Source organism: Lepeophtheirus salmonis, chromosome 7 (assembly GCF_016086655.4).
Source record: "Lepeophtheirus salmonis chromosome 7, UVic_Lsal_1.4, whole genome shotgun sequence".
Classification (NCBI taxonomy): domain Eukaryota; kingdom Metazoa; phylum Arthropoda; class Copepoda; order Siphonostomatoida; family Caligidae; genus Lepeophtheirus; species Lepeophtheirus salmonis.
The window spans coordinates 37,805,930-37,832,884 of NC_052137.2; the positions used below are offsets into that span (position 1 = coordinate 37,805,930).

General features: G+C 31.3%; 4 protein-coding genes across 7 annotated transcripts in view; 1 reads left to right on the forward strand and 3 right to left on the reverse strand.

Moving 5' to 3' along the window:
- Positions 1-15,831: 15,831 nt before the first annotated feature.
- Positions 15,832-23,198, forward strand: LOC121121676 (uncharacterized). Of its 3 annotated transcripts, none has more exons than XM_040716641.2 (4): positions 15,832-15,961; positions 16,022-16,188; positions 22,300-22,544; positions 22,611-23,198. In XM_040716641.2, coding segments are annotated over exons 1-4 (753 nt in total). In that variant the 5' UTR covers positions 15,832-15,959; the 3' UTR covers positions 22,950-23,198. The 3 variants fall into 3 exon arrangements, with proteins under 3 accessions (XP_040572575.1, XP_040572577.1, XP_040572576.1); XM_040716643.2 differs by having other exon boundaries at positions 15,840-15,961; positions 16,008-16,188; XM_040716642.2 differs by lacking the exon at positions 15,832-15,961 and having other exon boundaries at positions 15,968-16,188.
- On the reverse strand, positions 23,099-24,099 carry LOC121121677 (deoxynucleoside kinase-like). The gene is made up of 2 exons (XM_040716644.2): positions 23,540-24,099; positions 23,099-23,480 (listed from the first exon to the last, which is right to left on the reverse strand). Exons 1-2 carry the CDS (start codon positions 24,024-24,026, stop codon positions 23,218-23,220), a joined length of 750 nt encoding a protein of 249 aa, XP_040572578.1. The 5' UTR covers positions 24,027-24,099; the 3' UTR covers positions 23,099-23,217.
- Positions 24,100-24,397: 298 nt separating this feature from the next.
- On the reverse strand, positions 24,398-25,504 carry LOC121121675 (very long chain fatty acid elongase AAEL008004). The gene is made up of 2 exons (XM_040716640.2): positions 25,141-25,504; positions 24,398-25,077 (listed from the first exon to the last, which is right to left on the reverse strand). The coding sequence occupies exons 1-2, from the start codon at positions 25,394-25,396 to the stop codon at positions 24,548-24,550; spliced, it is 786 nt and encodes a 261-aa protein (XP_040572574.1). The 5' UTR covers positions 25,397-25,504; the 3' UTR covers positions 24,398-24,547.
- A 1,009-nt stretch (positions 25,505-26,513) lies between these two features.
- Positions 26,514-26,955, reverse strand: part of LOC121121674 (uncharacterized) — a 36,311-nt gene continuing 35,869 nt past the window's right edge. For both annotated transcript variants that reach the window (XM_040716638.2, XM_071890083.1), the window contains exon 8: positions 26,514-26,897. In XM_040716638.2, coding sequence (XP_040572572.1) covers positions 26,841-26,897 — 57 coding nt within the window. In that variant the 3' untranslated portion in view covers positions 26,514-26,840. The remainder of the gene's footprint in view (positions 26,898-26,955) is intronic.

Here is a 26,955-nt window from a genome sequence, read left to right on the forward strand (position 1 = left end):
TTTTTGCTTTCTAACGCCCTAAATTATCAAGTCAGTTCAGTACTATGAGCCAGCATATTCTATGGAATATTATACAGCAAAGACAATTAAAAATAAATAAATGATATATTAAGCCTAAAATTATTTATTGAAGCTATTTGATCCATTGAGATATGACTCAAAGAAAATTATTTTTCCTAATTGCTTTCCCATCAAGCTACCCCATAAACTCAACTCAGGTATCAAAACCTCAAGCGCTGGAATTATCAAACCAACTTGGTAACTTCAATAGTAAAGCCATGCAATTGATATTCAAATGAATAATAGAAAGATGAAAAGGGAGGTGAAATTTAGCAAAGATGATACAAAGAGAGGTTTCCCCCTTTATATAGGAAATTGGGGCACCCTTGGATTGGGGCCCGGTACAAAAGTTAGCTCTGTTACCTTATGTCTCCGGCTCTGATTGTAACTATTATTAATATATTTAAAAGCCTTTGAATTATTCCCACTAAGAATAAGGATCGAAAACTGGATAAAGAGCTAGCTGGGATTATTTATTTTGAATATTTTTAATAACTTTATAACTTTTTCAAAAATCATCATTATTCGTGGATAATAACGATAATCCCAAAGGATGATTTTCTTCAATCCATTATAATGTTGATTTGTTTAATATATTTATAATACGGGAATATAGAGCGGGTGTGCTGATATAGCATCATATATCTACACCCAGTTACTAACAGGATTGTTGCACATAAATAACAATTCGCGATCTGACCCATTTTTGTTGAATGTTATATAAAATAGGCTGTTTGATGCACATATGTTCTATATGTGCATCAAACAGCATTTAAAGGTTAATAAAGTTTTTGAAAAAAATATCGTTGCCAGGTCATATGGATTTTACTTCTATATATACTGGTAGTTGCATAAATACGCAGACTAATTGTTAAACACTTATATCTCAAGGTCCCGTGGCTGGAAATAAAAAAATCCAGCACAAGTAACTCAGTAAACCTTATGGCTTTGTTTTTGTTTATCTTACTCGCATCAAACAAAGTCGTTAGGATGAATGACGAGGGCAAACGTCATATGGTTGCCACTCTCCTCCGCACCGGTAGGTATGTCAAGGAGATAATCAAGGACACTGGACTATCCAGGACTACTGTGTTCAAAGTCCAGAAGCTTGCCAAGGAGGTAAAAGATCTGAAGGAGGGTGCCCATACCTCTGGAATGACTCATGATTGGCTCGCTGCCAACATGCCATTTTGGAACAAAAACATTTGGCCACTTCAATCACCTGATTTGAATCCCCTTGACTACAGTGTGTGTTGGCAAATTGAGAAGAAGGCCTGTGCTACCCGCCACCCGAATTTGGACTCATTGAAGTGCAGTGTCAATGAGCAATGGGCAGCCATGGAAGACCATTACATCATCAATGTGTGCAAGGCCTTCCACGGGCGCTTGGAGGGTGTCATAGCAGCTGATGGTGGTTATATTCAGTAATTATATTAAATTTTATCCCAGAATAAATTATCTATTATATAATTCTCTAAAAAAATACGTCATACGAATTTTATTACACTTGTAACTATTTGCCACAAATAGTCCGCGTATTAATGCAACTACCGGTATATTGTTGTATATTAGTTTATAGTTGCATCTTGTATATACATTACTTTAACCTAAACGAGGGTCGTCTGAAAAGTTTCCACCCTCAACGGGAAGAGGGTAGCACTCGTAAATAAATATGCTTTGTGAATTTATACCTTAACAGAAGAGTAGAGATGAAATCGGATAAGAGCCTTAGTTGCTCAAGTGAATGATGACGTCATTTATCTTTTAATGTTTACTATATGAAAATGCGGAAATGATAGACGCTCAAAAGGATCTCGAACAAATATATACTTGTTCAAATGGATGTTGCTAAGATAGCAGTCACTGAAAATAATGTCGCTCAAATGATTGCACAGCAATGAGAATTAATCCAATTCAAAGTGAATAAAATCAATGTGTGAAGATCTTAATCAAGACGGTTCGAATTTTCTGCGTATTGTAGTTGAATCCCAGGCTGTTCATAGTTGTATATAATAAAAATTTCTGAACCTATACAATTTAAGTTTTTCTCCAAATATTTCAAAAATACGTTTAACATTCATATCAAATAATATATAATAAAACAAAAAGTTTGCATTATTTTTTTATTTTATTGAAAGTATTACTGCTGTGTAAAGAATACAAGCTTTTGAGAGCTTATTTTGCTTGCTTTTACTTATTTGAGCTCATTATCTTTCAACTTGTGATCTGTTCCCCGTAATTTAACTTTCATCATTAGAATTAACATGAACATCTGTCTCAGTTACAACACTTAATTCCCTACTATTTCAAGCGAGTGGATGTATTATATTCCAGAAATTGATGGAGATTTGAAGGAAAAGTAATTTAAAGTTCCTAATGCTGTTTGTTAAATATATTCTTTGTGTATATTTTCCAAACTGACTCAATGTTGAGAAGATCAGTTGGGTAGAATGACCATTGACCAATGCAAAAACTAAGCCAGATAGAGTCGTTGAGAACCCAGGATAAGAGTTTGATTAAAGCTGTGAAGCCTACTATAGAGAGATTAGCATGGAACATTAATCTTGAATATATTCTTCAAAAAATCATCTGCATGCAAATGAGAGTGAAAGAAAATATGCAGTCAGAAAAAGGATCAGCATTTGAGGTCCAAGCGATGAAAATCTCAAGCTGGACATTAATCTCAAAGAACAAGAAATAATTTTGTCATTAGGGTTGTCAAATCTCTGAAAAGTAAATACAGGACAACTAGATAATTGGCAGGGTTGGCCGATCTGATTGCTTTTACCTGTCCTTGTGCTTTATATATGTTTTCAAGCACAGTTTATACTACGCTGTTAGCTTTCTCCCATTCCTCCGGTATTTTTGGATCCTTTCATTTTTTTTTTTCTTCAGATATTGCGAGTTGAATGGCTATTTGAAGCTGGCGTCTGAGTCACTGTTAGCCATGCGTCTTTGTTTGCTTTTTCTCAATATCGTCTACACGTGGAACAGTACCTCCTCGGCCGATGGGATGATCGTATTCTGTGTATCGTACATGTTTGTGAATATCCTGTCAGCAAGTTTATTGTAAAATTTCATATAAAGCTCATTGTTATACATTTTCTAGTGGCATTTTACCGGCTATTTTTTAAAACTACAGTATTACGGGACAAAGTACGTGATTTTTTTCCTAACTTCGGGACGATTTCGTTTTTCAAGGGTTGCTTGGCCACCCACTTATGATTAATAACAAATTGTCAACTTTGACATACATGATTGGTTGGGATTATGTGGGTTTGAATGAAACTTAATGGGCATGGTCTTTAACAACTATAGAACTGGAGTAATTCATTGAAAGTCCAATGGAAGTTCCTCCATGGCTTGCACATACATAGGTAATTAAAGGAACTCCAAAAATAGTTACTAAAACTATGTAACTTTGTTTTGAGAAAGATAGAAGGGGATACTTAACAAAGTAGAAGCTAATCTGCACAAATACGTAAACAAGAAAAGTATATGTTTAGAAAAGACAAATTTGACAAATTACTTTTTTTAGATTTATCTTTTTTGACGACATTGTTAATTTCAAAATTCCATTTTTTTTAAATGCAGGGGTGTCTGCAGGATTATATTTGAGGGGAGGGGGGCTCCGTTTTTTGAACCTTTTGGGAAAAAACCTATAGTCCCTCCCCTCCGGAATCTCCTGAACAAGACATTACTGCAGTGCACATTGTATATTTTATAGTTAAGTAGCAAGTCATATATGTACATAATATTAAAATGTATATAATATACATATGTATGTTAATAATATATACTTTACTTATTCAACTCCCCTCTTATATGTATGTACCTAGATTACTGGGTCAAAACATATGCTAATCCCCTATTAAACTACAAATATAAAGCCCTATTAATCTGTTAAAAATATCGTTTTACATTCAAGTATTACCTAAGAGAGCTTAATGCAATTTTACAAGGGAGTTGAGACTGTTTCTCCTTATGCATTTATCTAAAAGATATATCATTACTATAATTGCTTACATTCCACACGGTATAAGACTGCAGTCATATCAGTCCGGTCCGTGTTATTTTTGTCAGTAGTAGGAAAGATCTTTATGGGTCATTTATTGAAACTACAACAGCTGAAATGATGTAGTTACTGACTTTAGGTATGTTACAAAATGCCGATTTATTTTCGGAAGAAAATAACTTGTAGGAAGCGTGGGCTAAAGTCTAGAAATATTTTAAAGATTCCTATAAAAATGATGAATTTTCATTATTTAAATGGAGAAAATAAGTTTAACTTCATTTATATTTAATGTAGATAAATTCTTATCTTGAATTTAGTTTATCTTTTTTTTTCAATTCGTTGCTTTGTTTAATCGCATTTTTTGCTGAAAAATAAGTCATCTCAAGATAGCTTCAAAATTACAAATGAAGTTTAATAAGTCAAATAAAAGGTATAACGGACGTTCAAAAAATTATTTATCCAGTATTTTGTAAGGTTTACAACTAATTGGTTTTTGCGAAGTACATAAATTTTAACCATCAGTCTTTATTACTGCGCAATATGAAAGTACTTTGTCTTAATTTTTAACCTCTCTTTTTTTTCAATAAGTATTATTTATTAGAAAGATATTCATCTACTTGAATTTCATATTATACAATTAAATTTCAGGTATTGAAAAGTATCATCTACTATATTCTGTAATTCCTAAAAATGTAATTCAATTTTCCTGATATTTAGAAATTTGTGATCTTTTATTAAATAATCAAATTTTATTATATCACAGATTTTGGTGTCGGCTATAACATAAGCAATACGAAAAAAATGGTGTGAAATTTCTATGATAAGTTGGTCATGACTTCCATAATATGGAGGCTAGAGACAGGGTATCAAAATGTCTTTTTTACCATTATCTATTTAATAAAACAGATATTAAAGGAAATTTTTTTTTTTTTGTAACATATGTAAAAACTACGTCATTTCAGTTGTTAATTTTTCATCATAAATCCTTTCAACAATACAAAAGATCTGAAGTTTGAAATAAGAGGTATGTGCTTAACATTAATTCTTTTCTTCAATCCTAGCTATAAATGAAGAAAATATAAAGACTAGAACTGAAGGACCAACTAATCAGTTCTTAGAACCGACGAATGATCAAAAATACCAGTCTGATTAGAAAAAATACTGATTAGAAATGCAGTATTATGACCGATTTAATGCTAATTACTTCAATCATTGACTTGAATAGTGTACTTCCTAATTTATCCCCTTTTATTCAAGTCTGTTGATTCTCAGTGCTCTGAATAACAAAATTACATAATACGTTCTATGAAAAACATTGACGACTTTCTTGTGGACCTAACTCAATCCATATACTTTTGAATGGATCACCAAATTGTTGGAATATTATTAGTACGAGTACTGAAGTATCACTCTAACATTTTGAAAACGGTAGATTATGATCGCAAGATTTTCTTTTCTTCCCTTCCCTCTCACTCAACCTTTCTCCCTCCCTCATCCATTATTTTTTACTTTAGGTCTTTTTTGCCAACTTTTGAGCATGGAAAAAAAAAATCAATAATCCACATAAAAGTTAGTTTATTCTTTGAAAACTATAAAAATTAAATATTATTTGAATTGTTGATTTTCTATACACAAAAGTTGGTTCTTAACATTAAAATACTCAAAAACTTCAAATCTAAAATTCTTGAAAACTAATTCCAGACTCGTGATCAACTTGTCAAGTACTGATAGAATTTAAAAGATTTTTGAAAAAGTAAAAATTTTTCAATTTGAATTATCCATTAGATAATACATCCCAGGCATTGTTTCCATCCATTTTCATTACTCCAAATGATCTAAAAGAACTTACAACAATATGAAAATATTCTTCATACACTTGACTTTATAATTAAGTTATGACAAAAAATGATTGAAAATAAACATAGGGATATGAAACACATTGTCATTACTTGATAACACTTTTGATAATAAGATAAAGATGATCATAATTCTTAAAGAGTGTGCTGTAAGAAAGAGTCATTTAATGGATTTTTAGATTTCAACTTAACTCAGAGAATAAGAACATTCATTACAATGGATGAGATGGGTTTATTTCATTGTTGGTGTCAAAAGTGGCTTGCCCACCCTCACAAGACTCTTTCCGCCCACTTTTTGATAGCTTTCTGGACAGTCTGGTGTGAAAGTCTGAGATATCTTGCATGGGCTCTCATTGGTCTGTTCTGTTTTCTTTATCGGATCCAGTTTGAAACACACATAAAAAACCCTCAAAAATCATAATAAAGCAGGCAGATGATAATCACATCAGTAAAGTTGATAATATTCTAGAGAAAAACGCGTGCAAGGAGAAGGGGGAAAAATACATATGGTATCATTGTTTAAAATACTGATGTGATTATCAGCTGCCTGCTTTATTATGATTTTTGAGGGTATAACGAAAGTATTTATTAGCAAAATGTTTAATGAGAAATACTACGTATAGTTGACTTAGACGTTTTTATCCGTTACAGTAGATTTTATAAGGTCACATTCCATGAAATTGTAATTCATTATGAACCTTATTCTCAGAATAATAGCTAATGAAACGACAAAGTAGAGTATTTCGAAATATATTTGAAGTTTAAAAAGTAAGGCTTAAATGAAATATAATCTACCTACTAAAAAATATACCATCATACATTTATGTTAAATATACAAAATTAAACAATTGAAATCATATAACTAATAACAATAAATTATATATACAGAATATTGAAATTATAGATTGATCCAAATAATATTTTCTTGTTCTGACACCGGAATCCAGTTAAATATGTCATAACTTTAGGTTGCAAAACACAAGCGAGACGTGGAGTTTAATCAAAAAGATAATCACCCCTCTTCTTCATGTGGAAGTTGCTATATACAATTGTGCACAGGATAGATATATCTCTACCGATGAGATCTAACTAATTATTAATAATAAATTAAATGTCAAAATCATAAAATTAGACAATAAATATACTAATAAAAAAAATGTTAGAAATAAATCCATCTTAAAGATTTAGAGCAAAAGCTTTTGTAGTAATAGTAGTAATATGTAGTAATTTCCGGCGATATTACTCCTTATTAAGAGCATCAAAAAAGATTTTTTCCCCGTTATTTATGCTTATATAACAACATACTATTATCATGAAGGATATACACAATTGCTAATTATAAGGCTACACCCAATGTAACTACCCCTGTTGCTGTTACCATTTAAGTAGTTGTTTTTGCCTTTTGTGAGTGTTCTGAACACCATTTCTTGGAGCCTATCAACCATAGCTAAGCCTTAAGTGATAAAAAAGCAATATTTATTGACTATGTAATATTGGAAAACCTAATTATCATACCCAAGTCTTTAAGTGAAGAAACTAGTCTAGACAAACTAGTTGTGAACCATCCAAAGCTACTATTCCCGTTGTTGTGACCATTTAAGCACTTTTTTTTGCCATTGAATGTGTTGTGTATGATAATTCTTGATAATTTTGCTAAAATAGAATCATATTTTAGGGTTAGATTTAAAAAAAAAAATGAATACTTACTGTTAGATAGTGCAAAATTCAGAGTTCCATTTCGAAATTACTAAATATTTTATACTTTTTACTGATAACTTGATCGTCATTTGGTGTGGATGACTCAAAATATTTTTATATGTATTTCTATAAATTCCATCAGTACCAAGATCCTCCATTAATTTAATCATGGTTCCTCGGGAAGGGGTATGTTTACCCGTGTATTTATCCATAATTTTTTTTAACATAGATGATTAGCAATGGATAAGGTTATATTATATGCAATAAGCATCTTTGTGAGATCAGAGTTAAAGTCTGACTTGATGTATTCATCATTAACTTGATTTTATAGATGAATGTCCATGCTCTTGATATGAGATGAGGATAATGAGTGGCGTGTAATTCTAGACAGGGGACTAAAGGCACATTTATATCGACAAATCCGACAAACCATCTGTTTCTTATCCGGTAAGTATTTTCCAAATTCCTGGGCCTCCATTTTCATAAATCCAGACAGAAGGCGACGTTATTTTGCATTTTATTCAGTTCTCTATCGAATATCACCATCTAATACTATACCATCTAATATAATAGGGCCTGAACATTTATCAAATTATAATATTAAATATATTGAATAATAAAGACGGGAATGATAACGTTCTTGATTGATAGAAGAAGATGTATATTATTTAATCAATGATGCCATAAGTATTTCTTCTCTTCGCCTTGCACGCTTTTCTATTCTTACCAAAATTATCACCCTTACACATCAGTATTTTAAACAATAATACTATAACGTTAATTTAGTTTATTTGCTGATTTTTTTTCCTCGGCCGTATCATTCGGGCAATTGGATCTCGGGAGCGAGGTACACCCCTTTTAATAGCGACAAACATTTAATTAAAGTTCTGAAAGGTTTTCCATTGTGTTTGGGGTTCACATCATTCACCTTTTTATTAATAAAAAATCATTTTGTTAGTTCCCAAAACTATTCTCGAACAATTACATTTTTCTGGAAAAAAATTCAAAAAATTAAATTTTTAATATAATATTTTTTGAAATAGAAAAAATCAAATATTAAATTTTTAATATAATATTTTTTGAAAAAGAAAAAATCAAATATTAAATTTCCGAGAAAATTCTCAAAATACATTCACAGAAATATGGAGAAAAAAAGTTAATTTAATTTCAAATTGTACATTTTTAAGTAAATTGCAAAATTTCCTTAATTTGGGGGGGGGGCGGTTATCCGATTCCTGAAAAAACAGCCGATTCACATATTCCGATTAATCGTCCCATCACTAGTAATTGGTCTCCGATGGCTATAATTTTCTCATCTCCTTTTTTTCTTAATCAATGCAATGCTCCCTTGACTCTGTGATTTGGGTAGTTTTCCAAACTTTTCCATAAAACCTCAAATTTTTAAAAGATACAGAATGACTTCATCGCTAAAATTTGAATAGACTTTTCCTTAGACTGCATTTGGACCATAGGCTTCATCATCCTAGCAATACATTCCTAAAAAGTTATAAATAATATCTTTTGGGAAGAGGTTATTTCCTTTGAACAACGGAAAGAAAATACATCTCTCTAGGGAAAGTGGTCTCTTTTTGTGCCAACAATATTTTGGAAATGGGAATGAAAGTAGTCTAACATATCTACTGCTTTTGCTATAACTTTTCCTTCATAAATAATTTGTAGTTTGAGATTTGATAAATGTTCAGGCCCTATTTTACTTTGATTTATTAATGTATATATATAATAAAAGACAAAGTTTATCTGTTTGTATGAATCTTAGAAACAAATGGAGGGATTTTTGGCTAATAAATATCAATATTTAGGATATCTCTATGACTTATTGTTTTCAAATCAAGATAAAGTTCAATAATTTATTTTATAAAATATTTGTGAATGTTGCCAATCGTAGGAAAGTATGGTGTTTACCATAATTTAATTAAAGAGTTATACGATTCTCGTGATCGAAACACCAAGGGGTAACCGAGTACGTTATAGTCAATAATGCTAGACAGGTAATTAAAATGAATGTATACACCGTGTATTTGTTAATGGATAGAAGATGATTAAAATATAGAATAACTAAAGTGGAAAATGAAAGGTGTAATGGAAGAATGTAAGTTGCAGATTAAAACCAGTACATATTACTTAGAACTTACATGACTAAAATAAGGGGTGTTTAAATAAAAAGGGTATAATATAATTATTTGTCAAAACATGGCAAATATAATAGAAAGATTATATTAAATAGACTTCTAATAATACATGCCCCTATTAAATAAGTTTTCTCATCCCTAAAATGACAATGCAAACAAAACCTTTTAGTCACCCCTATATTTTGAGGGGATCTAGGAGGATTCGGCTTGAACATTTTTGCCTTGTACGTATTCGCCGTGTGACATTTTTCTCCTTGAAACGCTTTTGCCTTATGACATTTTAGCCTTCTCCCGTTTTTGCCTTGTACTGTTTTGCCTTGCGACGCTTTCTCTTGAAAACTTGTTTACTTTGAAAATAAAGGGAATAAAAAGAAATTTTGGAAGAAGCATATGAGTAACTAAAGTGCTTCAAAAACTAATTTTTTTGTTGTATTTTCTCTACTCCAAACAAGGTTCATTTTAAATCAAAACACCTCTTGATTTTGATATGAAGAATTGTTGAAATTTGAAGATTATAGTATAGAAAGTCCTTAAAAATACATAGTCTATTCGTCTGTTGAAAACTTATACACGTATATTTACAAAATTTCGATAGATGCGGTAACCCCCTTTACAGAATTACTACTACTACAGTCCATTCCGAACATTCATTGTATATACAGTCCATTTTTCATCAACATGCAATGACGATATGTTGAAATCTCTACCTACATTAATGATTGTAATAGAGTTATAGATGAAGATGGGGACTTTGTTATGAAAGTAAAGGCTTCAGGTCTTCTCCTATACTGAACAAACTCGGGTTATTTTGAATGTTAAATAACATGAGATATATATGGGATATTAATCAAATAGTGTAATTGATTTGCTAACCTTCGGAAGACATCAAAAGAATCTTCTCTGCAGGATGCTAGAACCGAAGATATCTCGGATGGCCAAGACTTTATAAACCTATGTTGGACAATATCATGGAGCACCTCAATTTTTCTAGCCGTCTTACTAAGTTTCTTCAAATATAAGGAATGGCGCCCGACTGAACTAAAGACGAAATGAGGGGTCTGTATTCAAATAAAAAGAATTATATTTATTATACAATCACTATAAGATCTTTCATTTGGTTTTTCCTTTTTGATTTTTTAGATGAATTGCAGATTGTATATCACTGAAAACCTTATTAATTATAATTGACATATTCAGTTATAAATTTTTTGCATTAAAGATTTCAAATCTAATATTCATATTTATAAGAATAAAATTAAATCATTGATATGTATATACGTCAATAGTGAAATAACTATATTTCCTTCTGTATTTGTTATTTTAGTATATTAATTGCAATTGGTCGACTATATAATGCTATTAAAACGTTCATAAATATTGGATTTTTAACTAATAATTGGTTTTTTTTTACGTATAAAAATCTATTTTTGTGGATTCTACAACATTATATTTCTGAGCATCTTTAAATTATTACCAAAAGTGTTCTCTGCTGAGGATTTGGTGTTTCATATCACTTTATTCCATGACAATCTTTTGTTACGTTAGCATAAGTATTAAATCAGGTGTATGATGAACTTTGTCATTTTGGTTTCAGTTTTTTTTAGACCATGTGGGGTAATGAAGATTGCTGGGGATAATGGTTAAAATATGAGTCTTTATTTATTGGATAAACAAATATACTTTCTGCTATGTTTTTTTAAAAGTTTTTTTTTCTTTCTATTTTTTAACATAAATTATTCTTAATTCTCTTTCGTACCAGTCACCGTATAATTATGATTAAAAATATCTTCAATTACGCCAAATATTCTCGTTTTATTATGTGAAAAGCCAAAAGTGTCGTTTGATATTTTTCCAGAGATATGTAGAATTGTAGTTCCAACACAGATAATGTATAAATGTATTTAGATATATTTGAAACAATCTAATTAAATAAAAATTGATATTATAATACAATCTGTAAACTTGACATATACACCAAGAAAATAGTAGTAAGGAGTTAATATCAAATTTTACAGTTATTTTCTTCCTGTTTATTTATTTCGACATATGCCAATGTATGTATTTATGGTGTCAAGGATAAATTATAGTACTAGGAAAACTTCCCTTGGGAAATAATCCGTGGATGATTGCCCTAGAGAAAAGTGCCAGTTAGGAAAATTGCCCGTATTTTGTTTCAGCATCAAGATAAAAAACAACACATTATAAATTTGGCTAATATTATTTATCGCAACTATCTAAACATATTTGTTTGTTCCATCCCCCAAGGGAGTACCTTCAAGTTTGAGTAATATTATTGCAATACAATATCCTTACAATTTTTTAAATTCAATCCAATCTTCTCAGAAATAAATCGAGAGGATTCGCAAGGAGGACGAGGGGAGAAATAAATAGCTTAGGGATTCTTAGAATATGGTTGAATACCCTTTCCCAACGGATTAGCCAGGAGTATTGTGGGATTGATAAAAACCACCGCCAATAAATCCAAGGAAACCCTAAAATACAAAAAAAAAATCCAAGCCCTTGGGTTGCGTGGGGTACTTGGGGGGTACCCGTGGATACCTAAAAACCACTTTCAATTCATCCAATACCTCCAAGCAACCCCTCCTATACCAAAAAATAGCTCCAAGCCCTCGGGTTGTGCAAAGTACTTCAGAGTATCCCTGGATTCTTAAAATCCACCGCCATAGCATCACATACATGCAAGGAACCCCTCTAATACTAAAAAAATAGTTTCAATCCCTCGGGTTGGACGTGGTAGTAATAATATTCGACCATATTTTAAGAGGCCCTTAGCTATTTACTCCCCCTCCTCTTTACCCATCCTTTCGATCAATTTGTTAGAGGAACATCCATATGGCCAAATAGCTCTAATTTCGTCTCATCAGACCACAAGACGGTTGACTAGAAGCTGGGATATTGCTTCACTAGTCATTGCTGGTGATAGATAACAGAAAAAGTAGTTTATCTATTAATTAGTCAAAATAATTGAATAAATTTGCTCATTTCTACCATTTTTCAAACAATATTGTGTATTTTTTTTTTTACAGTAGGCACAGATTCAAAATTTTCATTGCAGAACAATCTTTTATAATTCTTCAAAGTGAAAATATTACTTGTAGTTGAGTAAATTTTTACATCTTCGTCGTCGTCGTCGGTAAAAAAAAATCAACAACTCGAATTGTCTGACTTTTTTCGTATAAAATTGAATCACGAGCTCTTTTGACTGTTTTTCTAAAGATTCTCGCTTAGGTAATTTAGTAGCCACATTTACAGGAGCATCATTGGTGAACTGATTAACTATGGATATCGATGGAGCAGATAATGAGGTGCATGACATAGCCTTGATTACTTTTTTGAATTTTTTTTGCTGGATTTTCTAAGTTCTCAGGACGATGACAATAAATTTTGGTGATGCTGATTATATTCTTGTTTGTAATGGATCTGTCCGTACATGTTCCTCTTTTATCACATTTTTAATAGCGGGTGTGAGGAAAAAAACTTTACACTTAATTTTTGCTACATAAACTAAGGTTTTTGTAAATGCAGTAAAATTGTTTCGGGCAAATACTAAAAATAAACAAAAGAATAAATAAACAGAAAAAATTAGATCTTCCTAAGTGTTTTAGATGCTGATCAAAGCCCATTAAAACGTGACCAACGAATTTTGGTCCATACGCTTTTGGACGCTGGCAAGAAACCAACGGAAATTGCAAAGCAATTGGGGATTTTCAAGGCAACCGTCTATGCCGTTATGAAGTCGGAAAATGTGGATGGGAAGCTTGGGTAGGGTAGAAAAATCCTGTATTTGTTCCTTGGGGAAATTGATGAGTCTCTCCAGACTCTCGCTAACATAAAGCACCCTACATCTGTCTTTTTCCTGGGCTTTGTGGCTTCAGATGGCAAGGTCATTCCTCTCATTTGGTTCCCGATCGGGTACAGGCTCACATGGCAGACTACGTGCAAGCCTTGGAGGAAAGTTTGTTATCACAGGTCCAGATCAACTATCCGGACATGAACGTGGTGTTCCAGCAGAATGGTGTGCTTGCATACACGTTCAAAAAGGCCCAAAATTGGTTCGAGTACAACTTGCCTTTCTGATCAAAGAAAATGTGGCCCCCACTCCCCAGATGCTAACCACTTGGTCTTCTCTTTTTATGTGCATGTTGAGTCCAAGGCCCGCACCGTCCGTCACCCAAATATCAACAACCTCAAGGACACAGCCAACCAGCACGGGAATGCCATGTCTGAGGACTACATCTGCAATGGGAGCTAGGCCTTCCGCAGCCACTTGGAAGCCATAGTTGCTGCTGAGGGGTGCGACATCGATAATTAGGGTAGCCAAGACATCATATTAGTTATTTATATTTTATTGACATTCCCTATTACAACTGGTTGGTGGAATACATCTTGATAAAGTTCTAAATTGAAAGTGTAAACATTTTTTTACCGCACCCGATAGATGGTATTATTTTATCAAGTAGGTATGCATATCAATCATGCCTAAGTCTTTTCACACTTTTTTCAGTCTTAATAATTTCCATGATGGTTTGAACACACAATACAAAAACTTTTTCTTAATCTATTAACAAACTAAAAATGGTCTTAAAATTTATTACAAATATTTACTTAAGCGAGGAAGGGAATGTATTAAAACGCAAATATACCTTATTTGGTTGCAATTTCATATAAGCCCTCAGATCTCTTTGTTTTTTTATTTTGATTTGTACCTCTACGTATTGTTCTGGTACTGTATCAAATGGGTGCACCAATTTCGATTTTCTTTGGCTTGATTGCATACAAACAATACTTTAGTTTTTCCACCAATATATGCTGGTTTAGCTTACTCCTTGATGTGAAGACAAAGAAGGCCTTCCATAAATTATCTCTTATTCTGATGCCAGTAATATATTGGCTGTATTATTTTACAATCCTATACCATATTGTTTCTTTCCAAAAGTAGCAAAGTGTATCATTGCTTAAAAAAGCAGATACTTTAAGGGTACCAGTAATCCTACCGGTAGAACATTATTTACTTGCTTCTCTCTGGACAGAAACATCTCACATAGAACATTTATAATTGTAGTAAATATTTCTTAAAGAAAATAAAATAAATTATGTATAAACTAAGTTTATCCTTATTTAAATTTGCATTTTTTAAAATCTTTTTTATATCATGAAATTACACAAAAAAACATAACATAATTCAATATAATATAAATACATAGTACGAGTGTCTATAATAAAAATGGGATGTAACAAATCTCCTCCATGAAGTTCTTTTATTCTTAAGTCAACTCTGCTTCGTCTCTTACTCTAAGACAAATATTTCATTTATAAGAGTCCTTCAGTTTCCTTGATGTAAATAACGAAGAAATAACTTATCTCAATCACAACTTTCATTTATAAGGTGGAGTTTTTTTTATGTATAATAATCTCTATGGATATACCTATATAAATTCCCATCCCTGAGAAAAACTGTCATATGATAACAAGGTCCCTCGGGATACAAAATCTCCAGGGCTTCTTTCATGGACAGCGTCCCCGTCCTCGGCAAACCAGCGCCAATCACAGCCAACTTCATGTTCCTACAAAATATATACTTATGAAACGTACTTATTTTAGCTCATAGATTATTGTAACTATACATACTTATACTATGAAGAACTAAGGGTAAGAGCACTCCCTAGATAATGGAACAAGTAACAACACATACTTGTAACGTATTTATCTCTATGAGAGCACGCCAAGTCATTTTGTTGTCGGTGGTAACTGGTAGTAGTGGCAGTATGTTACAGCACTTGTCAGAAAAGTGCTTAGTATCAAATGAATTAAGAAATAATTTAGAATTACAGAGGTAGACGCAATGTTACTAGAACAACATGCATTTCTTATGTAAATAATTCAATAATAATATATATTTGATTACTGCAAATAAACTTTAGAGATAAAAACATAGAGTGATGATGTAAAGAAAAACCTGACGCCGTCGAAGTTGACCAACACACTCAAATTGTAGTAATAGTCAACAGGCTGCGACTAATAAACAGAAATTTATCAGTTACCACCGACAACAAAATGACTTGGCGTGCTCTCATAGAGATAAATACGTTACAAGTATGTGTTGTTACTTGTTCCATTATCTAGGGAGTGCTCTTACCCTTAGTTCTTCATAGTATAAGTATGTATAGTTACAATAATCTATGAGCTAAAATAAGTACGTTTCATAAGTATATATTTTGTAGGAACATGAAGTTGGCTGTGATTGGCGCTGGTTTGCCGAGGACGGGGACGCTGTCCATGAAAGAAGCCCTGGAGATTTTGTATCCCGAGGGACCTTGTTATCATATGACGGTTTTTCTCAGGGATGGGAATTCCAAGGACACCGAACACTGGCATAAAGCTATGTCTGGTGAGATTTTTAATATTGATAGCATTGTACAGGCTACTGAATACTATTATTAATGATGAAATGCTTCCTATATCCGTGTTTCTCAACGGGGGGAGGATAATTTTTAACTTTAAAAATGTATACAAGATTTCGACTCTTCTTTTCAAGGGAAGGTTTTCATAAGAAATGTAACAACTCAATTCATTATCAATAATCTTACTTCATTGAAAATCTAGGCCTGTAAAAGTAACTTTTCGTAATCAGGTTTTTAAACCAATAGTGTATGATGTAAAAAGTTATATGAAATTTTTACATGTAAAACAAAAAATTATTATACACACAATATTCCATAAGCATAGAAGATCCCTGCCCATAATTGTTATCTATATTTTTGGAAGGACGTTATCACATAAATGAAAAAAACATTAGCCCAAGAAAAGCAACATATAATATCATCTCTTTTTTTCTGTATCGTTTTGGAGGAAAGGTTATTCAATAAAAATTGCTATGTGGGGCATTTTATGTGAAGTGTACACACTCTCACTACACGTTTGTCACTGACTTTGATAATTTCTAGTCAGGGTGTTTATCCCAACAAATAAACACAATATCTGAAAGTTTAGACTTATGGAAGCTCGAGGGATTGTTTGAGAGTCCCTCAAAGTTTGACCCTTTTTGGAGAATCCTCGGAATTCAATGGGACATATGTGTAAACGGATTTGAAAAATGTGTTCTTTAAAAAAATTCAACAATTATTTATGCAAATAATTTAATTTAGCTTTTAACAAAAAATTAGCATTTGCACAAAAAATACAAAAAAACCTTATTGCAAAATATTAAAAATGACGCCCCAGCCAAGCCGCGAGTTCGATTTTGCCAATATTTTGTTAGAGAGTTAATCTACTCATAACCTATGAGTATGCAACAAATTAGAGTGGAATCTCTATTTATGGCTATAATTGAAAAAAGTAATATTTGCCATAATAAGTAAATTCCTTATTTTTCTTTAAAAGTTTTTTAGTTCCTTGTTGAATCCTTCATTCATAACCTATCCAACTTATAAATATACATAATCAGGTCACATATGTATGTATTTTTATCATTCATCATCAAAATTTCTTGAACAAAATGAAATATTTAATTATTTTATAAATATAGGATGGTATTATAAGTTTAACTCAATTTCTTCATGAGACATATGATTATACCAAGCAAATTTTTGTTCATATTATTTTGCTATAATCCTTGTATAAGCAACATATCCTTGTAACTTTCATTTGAATAAATCATATTACAGTTGATGTTTAAAATTACTGTAAATTACGTTTCTAGTTATTTCATAGCAACTAGAGTAGGTTTGCCCGACTTTGCTCGGGACATTGAGATAATAAACTTAAATAATAATTCCTCTGCTTAATAAAAAAAAACGAAGATCGTAAAATTTTAAGAATGATTCTCGCTGTATTGGTATGTATCTTTGCACGCTTATTTATAAGAAGATGGAGTAGGGTTTCAAGGTATTGTGCGGGACATTAAGAAATTACAATTAATTATGAACTCTTTTGCTTTACATAAAACAAATTTAAGGATCGTTAAATTTAAAGAATCATTCTCATATTAGTTTTATGAATATAACTCTTATACGACCGATGTTTGACTTCCACCACGCTTTTAATATTGACGTCATAGTAGATGAGTAGTTGCATGTTTTGTCAAAATCGGCCTGTCTTGCCCAGCAGTCGGTACAATACATCAGATTGAAAATTCTAGCAAGCCCGATTACATGATGGTCTAACCTTGGTCTATATGAAATCTTTTTTCACACGCAAATTGTTGCTTTTTATGATACCACAAATGACGTCACTACATCGTTTTTGCTCTTTTTTTTTTCCTTTGTAAAATGTACCTTTCAATTTTCTATTAAAAGGGTGAGACTGCATTGTTAGTTATGCAATAATATTCAACGCTCATAGCGGACCAAAAAAAGTGCCGCTACAATATAACTTTTTACAAAAATTAATCACGCGGTCTTCATTTTATTACTTGGCTCATAGCTTCTTCATGTTTTGTTCCGTCAAAACAGAAAAAATAATTGTAAATGTAACCATCAAAAGAAGAAGTAAATGTTAAAGTTGTGGTAATACCTTTAATTTTTAAAAAGTTAGCGGATTAATGATACTCAGTTATTATCTGCTCGCTCTCTTACACTTTGAAGACCCCTGCTTAGCACAATACAGACAATAAGTACTCTTCCATCTCCCACTAAAACAAAATACGGGCAAATCTAATACTGATTTTGAATAACATTTTTTTTTTGTAGATAGTTGGATAACATCAATAATTGATTGTGAGATCATAGACTATGTTAACGTAATTTCATAATAGGGCTATAAATGTGATAAACAGCTTATACACATGATTATATAAATGATAAACGATTGATTTCCAAACAGACTAAAAAGGAATGACTCATTTGTATATAAGTTGCAGCTTGTATAATCAAAATTTACAAGTTAATATAAATACAAGGTTAGCTTGCTAGAATTTTCAATTTAATGTATTATACCGACTGCTGGGCAAGAAACACAGATTTTGACAAAACACTCTCCCACTCATACACTATGACGTCAATATTAAAAAAGCGTGGTGGAAGTCAAACATCAGTCGTACACGTCAAGGTTGATAGAAAAACAAAGTTATACCATAACGCGTGTACAACTGATGTTTGACTTCTACCACGCTTTAAAAAAAAAATTACTTTCCCAAATTTATCTCATAACTGGGTTTTGTACCCGGACTCAACTTCCTATTACTATTTTCAATAAGTTATTGAAATTGATGTCGTAATATGGTTCTGACTTCATAAATATATCTTCCACAGTCTTTTAAATATCGTTTATGGGTTTTTCATTTCTCTTTTATGTGTAGGTACCTTTGATCCAAGATTTTGATCATGAACTATTTGATTAGGTGAGCATTCACAATCACATGGTGTATTAATATATTCGAATATTCCATCTCTGGATTTATAGTTCTATAGTTACATTAATCGAGGAGGTTCTTTATATTTTTCATACTTTGGCAGTTACTATAGATTGATAAATCAAAGGTGAATATATATAAGGCTTGTCGATAAGAAAATTGCAACACAGTTTGGTTGTTGGAGAGGAAAAATTTACACTAATAGTATTGTCTGATGAGAAAATAAAATACTATATTATGTATTAATACAATTTGTTTTATCGAATTTCCTCCTAAATTGGCTCCTCTGTGACGTCATCAAAATAACCACTAGAATTGTAAACAAAAGCAAATAAATCTCCTATCGACACACCTTATTTATAGTCACCTTGGATCAATCTATTCTTCTTTTAATGGACAAGGGAAATTAAAATGTAAGATTCCCTACATAATACAAGCTTTTTGTGAGATGAATAACTCGTTTTGAGGGATATTCTTTACTGCGTAAACTATTTCTTTATGAACACGGTTTCCCAATTTCAATTTCAAATCAATAACCTCTTGTATATCTAATTTAGATCCTTTAACACTCTTGATCCAGCGACGGATACAATTGCACCACTCTAGATATTATATTTTGGAAGTAATGTCGATGGACATATTCAATACATCGATGGGTAGTTAATTCAATTGAAATTTTGGAATAGATTATCGATATAGAGATTTCTTTAAGACACCTGCACACTAATACATTGTGGCCTCTCTTACTGCATCTTGTGCATTCGACACTTTTTGTAGTACATATGTTCCCATTCTTATGAGGAAATTAGAAACCACACTGTCTACACAATATGTCTTGGCTCTTGTTCAATGATTTCCCACTTTTTCTTCTTCGATATATATTAACTCCTCTAGATTTTTAATTTGCGTTAGTACCCTTTGATACTAAATCATTTAGGTTATTATTGGCGGTTTCTACTGTTCTACATAAGGCGGGAATATCTTTCAAAATCAGCAATAGAGTCTTCCCCAACAACTTTTGTCGTACTTCGTTGTCGTTGATGTCGCAAATTATTAAAGGAGCTAACCAATCTTCTGGCTTAATTTCGAAATTTTTTGCCTCTTCTACTAAACTTTTCAAGCAACAGTAAAATTAATCGACACCCTTGTTTTTTTCTAAATAATTTAAGTCGCTGCTAATTGTTTTTTTCTTTTGGATATTCAGTAATGTCTTCTATTACTTCATCTAGAATCTTATTTTTGTTTGTAGGAATATCTATGATAATATATCGAACTTTTGTGAAGAATTTAGGTGAACAACATGTCCATAATATTCATATTTGCTTTAATTATTCCAGGGGTCTAACCATTTAAGGAAGTCTGAATAGTTAATCACGTCTTCAATTTGATTGGGTGGTTGGGTGAGAATTCTTGACGAGTCTTTATATTTTGTATCAATGGGATTGATAAGTCTATAGAATAAGTACTTCAAATGTTTCATATTCATCGACTATACCATATAAATACGTTGACTTGGGAAAAGTAGATCTAATGTAATTAGTATACACAAAAAAACCATATATTATTTACATCTTATAATTTTAATACATCAAAGTATTACTTTTTTGGTCTTCCAGGCTTTTTTAGCAACAATGCCTCTGAGTAAGTATTCTCTGGCCAACTCTATCTCATTTCTATATTTGGTTAATCTCAACCACCATAAATAACTTCATTGTAGAAAAGAGCTCTAGGAGGTTGTATTTCTTAAGTTGAAGTCTCTATTTTTTCAACTTTACCATTAAGGAAGCTTCAAATCCTTTAAACTAAGTTCATCAGTACATTGTTTAGTCATAAACCAAAGGTTATAGTATCGTTTTTGTAGATGTTACAAAAAAGGTAGATTTTGAAACTTAAAACTACAGGTTAGAGACCAAAACCTTCGAAAATTCGTCTGAGGAACTGGACTCATCTCAAAAAATACATGACCAATAGCAATATGTTAAATTTGCTATGTTTAGCTATGTGTTGTCTTCACAAATTTTAGAATTACTTGAATTTACAAAATTAAAAGTAGAATTTTAACATAAATCCTAATATTTAATATAATTACTCTGTAAAAATAGTAAGATATATGAAGGTGAAAGTGATCAATTAATCCTCAGCAGTGATCCTCAAGTCTGTATCACCTTAAAAAATATCAAGATCTCGAAGTATCACCATTATGAACAAACTGAATAAACAATTAAATAAGGACTGTTTGATTTACAAGTCAACCACTAGGGCTTCCTTTATTACATCAAAACCTGATAGGATTTCAAACCACTAAAAGGAAGTCGAATTTCTGTCGAAAATTTTTTAATTACTCTGTCACATAGTTTTCTTGTGATATAAACTTTGGACATTTCATATTTCATAATTTTTCCAGTCATAATTATCATTTAAAATCCCATTGAGATTTGCTGCGATACTAGCACTGTAAAGGCAATTAGTGCCAGACAGAAAACAGTTCCTATAGCAGAGGTTTAACTAATTTATGACATTCATTCACTTAAGCAATAGAGGGAACTCGTGTATCACAGTTTGAGAATCCCTTTTCCAAAGTAATGAAGGATTATATATTATCTACATATTACATTATACAACTTGTATCTAAAATTATAGTTTGAAATTATACTAAGTAGCTGTTACTTTTATAATGGTCTCCCAATGTAAGTTGTAGGATTTTACATATTATCCATTTATCATACCGAAAAAAAAAAAAAAATAAGATTCGAAATTAAATAGTATATTTTTCTGATAATATATCTATACACCAATGATACTCTATTTATGTCGGTAGAATCAAGTCCCCATAACTTAAGGGATACATTTACGTGTGTATAATCAAGGACTACTAGAGAGACAGTTGTTAATTGCAGTCCTCAATTTCCAATAACTTATTATTTTTTATTTGATCATTGATATGTTTGCTAATGGTTTTAAAAATTGTTTCACATTGTAACTTCACAAATAATATTGAGCAATGAAGTACAAGAATTAGAGTCAAAAGCTAACTCAATTCTGTCTTAAGTCCTTGTTACACTGTACATGGACCGTAGGTGGTACATATATCAATATCAGCATCCATTATCAATATGAAATCTTTTTTTTTTAACTATTTATTATTTACAGGCAAGGCTACAAAGGAGGATTGGTATAAATTCTTTGATAAAGGTGGATTTCGAACTGCAGTTGACTATCCTGCATCTTATTTTTATAAAGAGCTTTTTGAAGCTTATCCTGAAGCAAAAGTTGTTCTTACAGTAAGGGACGTTCAAAGCTGGCATGAATCTTGCTACTCAACAATTTTTAACAATCATGAAAACCAGAAAACCCCCTGGATCTATTACCTCACCGGATTAGCTCAACGCTTTAAGGTATTTTTTTTACTACTAGATATGGATTCTTACTATTATACATATTATATTATTTTACTCCCCTAGGTAACCGAAAGAATTGGAAATCTAATCGTTCCTGGGTTTTCAGTGAGTTTCAAAGACACGAATAAATCTGGACCAGAGGCTTCAAAAGTATACTTTGACAAATGGACTGAAGAGGTGAAAAATAATATTCCAGAGAAGCAACTTTTGATATTTGATGTCCGACAAGGATGGGAGCCACTCTGTAAATTTTTGGATCGTCCCATTCCAGATGTTCCTTTTCCTAAGGCTAATGATAGAAAATCAATGAAAAAGAAAATTAGTAATGTGAAAATATTAGGTTGGAGTGTTAGCTTTGGCATCATAGGGATCATTTCAGGACTGCTTTATTATAGTTTGTAACTAGTCAAATGACTTAGAAAACAATTTTCAATCCTATGGTTTTCAATTCCCATTTACCAACTATCCATATAATACTACCTGGTTAGAATGAACCATTTTTCATTTTTATCCATGTTCAAATACAAATAAGCTTGCATTCATTGATATAATTAATATTTTTACATTCATAAGTTATCATTTTATTAATTGTTTAATCTAAATCAAATTTTAAAATATAAATCCACGGACGTATTGTATTTTATAATGCCATATGATATTAGTAGCTTTATTATTCCTCATCATCAAAATAAGGAGGAAGAAATCGGTTTTCAATAAACTTGGCTTGTTCTTTAAATCCATCAATGTCAATATTAGCATCAAGAATCAAGACCTCAGCTGGAACTGGGAATGTTGAGTTTCTATGAAATAACCAGTTTTCATGACGAAGATGAATTTCATTGAAGATGTTTCCCTTTATATATGGAAGCTCTTCCTTACGTCCTCGCTTGAGAATACGATTTTTGAAGATTTCATTATCACCTCGAAGATAAACTATATGAAATTTCTCAAAAATTAGAATAAAATCTAAAGTGATACTTATACATAAATACTTATTAAATCCGGTTTTATTTTTTTTTCAAACTTATGGACCATGAAATCAAACCATTTATCCATTAGAGCCGTTTCTGGCTTTTCCATTATTTGATTTTTGATCAAATACTCCAAAAAGCAATATCTTTCACTGTAAATAGATCTCTCTAAAATACGAATCTTTTTTTTGGGAGGAAGGGGATCCACAACAGAACGAATTCTAGTCAAAGATGCATGGAGTTGAAATGTTCCGGCCCAGCGCTTTGGATCAGTATACATCATTTCAAATAAGTCTGTGCCATTTACATTCATCCATGAGCTTACTGGCTCTTGAACTACATGGATGTCTTGGCGTTCATTAAACATTTCAATAAAAGTAGACTTTCCACTTCCTGTTGGTCCCTCGACATAAACGGTGAAATACTCTTGACTTGGATATATCTCTGTAGGACTAGGAACATTACTTAAAATCCACCAAAGTTTTACGATGTAATTAAATATATCCATATTAAGTCTAGCAAAATATGATTTCAACAATGGGAACGTTGTTGATGGAGGCAAGTAAAACAACTAAAGAAAGGTTAGCACGAAGATAGTAAGTTTTGAAATGAAATTAATTAAAGTGCAGAATTAACAATAATTATATCACTTATAATATTTGCTGCTGTGGCCACTGAATTTGATGAATCTAGCTAGTTATTCTTTTATTCTTAACAGACACCTCGGATCTTATAAAAATATGAACGATAACCATTTTGATATCTAAAAAAAAAAAATATTCATGAACTTGACATTTTCAAGCTATGTATGTAGAAGATTTCATTATAACCAAAATGGTATATACAAATAATAATTCTGTGAATCTGAGAAAAAAATAATTCGGTAAAGATAAACATTTATTATGATGTATAAAATCATTTCACAATTCTACATAGTGTAATAGTCCTTAATTTAATAAAATATAAATCATATTAGAAAATCCTTTTATTACATTTATTATGTATAAAATATAATTATATTGATCATTTTTAATTTAACTTTTTATTGGCAGTTTTATTAAAATATGCTTGAACATAAAATTGAAAAAATAGAATGAAGAAAGCGACCATGAACCCTGCCGTAATAGCAGACCACTGCCAGGGATATCCACATTCAACGAAACCAAATATTACTAAACAACTTTTGATGAGAACCACCAGAAATTGAATCATTTGCAATTGTGTCAAGTAGCGTTTCCACCAGAGATACTTTTGCATTGAAGGGCCCAGAGAGGATAAAAAGTAGTAAGTATACATAAGAAAATGAATAAAAGAATTAATTAAGGGTCCAAAGGTTTCATGACCACCTGGTAACCAACGAACTTCAATCCATGCATAGATAGGCATTGATACATGATGAAAAACGTGCAAAAATGTAATTTGATTGTTCTTTTTCCGGAAAACAAAAAAGACCGTATCCAACAAATCCAATAACTTACTTAGGTAACAGATGTAACAAGTGCTAACCATAAGCATTGCCTTACTACTTGGATCTGAATTGTAGACCACTGGTTGGCAGACTATTATTGATTAAAGTATACAAATTGAAGTATTTAATATTTCACTATTTTTCATTTACTTACGCAGATTATAATCAACAAGCCATCCACCCTTAAGGAAATTTATAAACATGTACATGCTTCCGTAGATTTGAGTCAGATTGTAAAGATTCATAAGTCCTTTGAACTCATAAGACTTCTTGTCCTTCATGAAATTCTTTCCCCAAAAATACACAAAATACAAGTAGAGAGTACAAAGGATCAGGGTTGGCCATATTGAAAACATAAGAGGCCAATTATCCAGTCTTTTGTCACGATATTCCCAATGAGCACCATACATTTTATCAAATAGACTAAAAAGTAAGAGATGAAATATTATTTGAAACTTAAAGAATATCAATGATTGAATTGAGTGTGTAATTGTACGGCAAATGACAAAGTACGTGATTTGTGATGCAGTACACTGGAGAAAAAGAAAGAAATTCTGAAGGGACAACATTATGTACTTTTATTTATCCATTCAATTAATTCTACAAAGTTTGAGCGCTTATTCATTCTGAAACGTACCAATTACACAAAACCAGAGCTGAAACTAATAAAAATGTATAAATACGTTCAGTATAGGACACAACGCCTGGTTAATTATTCAACTACACGAAATACTAATTCAACCCATAAATTTGTGAATGGAGACTTAAATCCTAATCATATACTGCAATCTGTCTAAACCATAATAATTACGATTAAAACTTGTGTTTAGGATCCCTAGGGATCCTTTCAAAATTATGTTGTATTTAAATATGATAATCTTAGCATTAAAGATCTAATGTTTACTTGGCTCTTAATATAATTTCTTCAAACTTTAATAACATTAGATAATATGAATTTAAACAAAAGATTGTGTAAGAAATCAAGTTATATCTATCCATAGACTTCCGAATGAATAAAAATGATTATTTGTTCGAAATAAATGCACATCAATTCTCTTTCCCTCTTATATACAGTATGCTTTCAGAACACACGAAAGGATCTCCGTTTTCTTCGTATTTCAGTGAATACCTATTCTAGCTACATCTATTATTTCATATGGCATTCACTTTTTTTTATTTTTTTTTATGATTAATATAACAGAGATAAAATTCTACATATTTAACCAACAATATACACATTCTCTCAAATGTACATATACGAGTATGTATGTTTAATATGAATAAATGCTTAAACACTCTAACTTGCTTTCAAATTATGATTTATTCTCCAGTTAGGTATGCTAGTCTATAGGGAACACATAGTTGTTATCTACATTCTACATACTTACGAGTACATACATAAAATAGAAAGAAAACCACTAATTTAATCATAATAGAAACGGAATATTTATCTCCCAATCAAACCTCCTTCACCCACAAAATATTCTCAAGATGGAGTAGCTTAATACAATTATCAGACATTTGAAATGAAATATACATATATATATATATTTATGTTCATACAATAAATACAGGATAAGATCTTGATCAAAATAAGGCAGTAAATTAATTTGTCTTTCCATATATTGTCAGTGTCTAAAGGTAAGAAATTTTTATAAAAACGTGATTTAAAAAACACTATTTGTCTTCTTCTTCCTTAGACTAATGGTTCCAAGGATGGCAACATTTTAATACATAGTCAAAATTTAATGTTGCAATTAAAAAATCTTATACAAAAATATGCGATAAAAGTATAATATATAAGTTAGTTTTTTTTTATTACTAGCTTGATTCTTGTAGGGAAATATGCATATTTTATGCCCTAACATTTAAACCTTGCTTAACACGACGGTTTGAAGAGGCTCGAATGACCTACAAAATAAATATAACAAAATGAATCAGACTATGAAAACAAGAAAACTATGGCTTA

Coding starts and splice junctions, on each gene's coding strand:
- LOC121121677 (XM_040716644.2), bottom strand. CDS start 24,026: ATGGATATATTTAATTACATCGTAAAACTTTGGTGGATTTTAAGTAAT. Junction 23,481..23,539: donor AATAAAACCGGATTTAATAA/GTATTTATGTAT, acceptor AATTTCATATAG/TTTATCTTCGAGGTGATAAT.
- LOC121121675 (XM_040716640.2), bottom strand. CDS start 25,396: ATGTATGGTGCTCATTGGGAATATCGTGACAAAAGACTGGATAATTGG. Junction 25,078..25,140: donor GCTTGTTGATTATAATCTGC/GTAAGTAAATGA, acceptor AATCAATAATAG/TCTGCCAACCAGTGGTCTAC.
- LOC121121676 (XM_040716641.2), top strand. Junction 16,189..22,299: donor CTGGCATAAAGCTATGTCTG/GTGAGATTTTTA, acceptor TATTATTTACAG/GCAAGGCTACAAAGGAGGAT. Junction 22,545..22,610: donor GATTAGCTCAACGCTTTAAG/GTATTTTTTTTA, acceptor TTACTCCCCTAG/GTAACCGAAAGAATTGGAAA.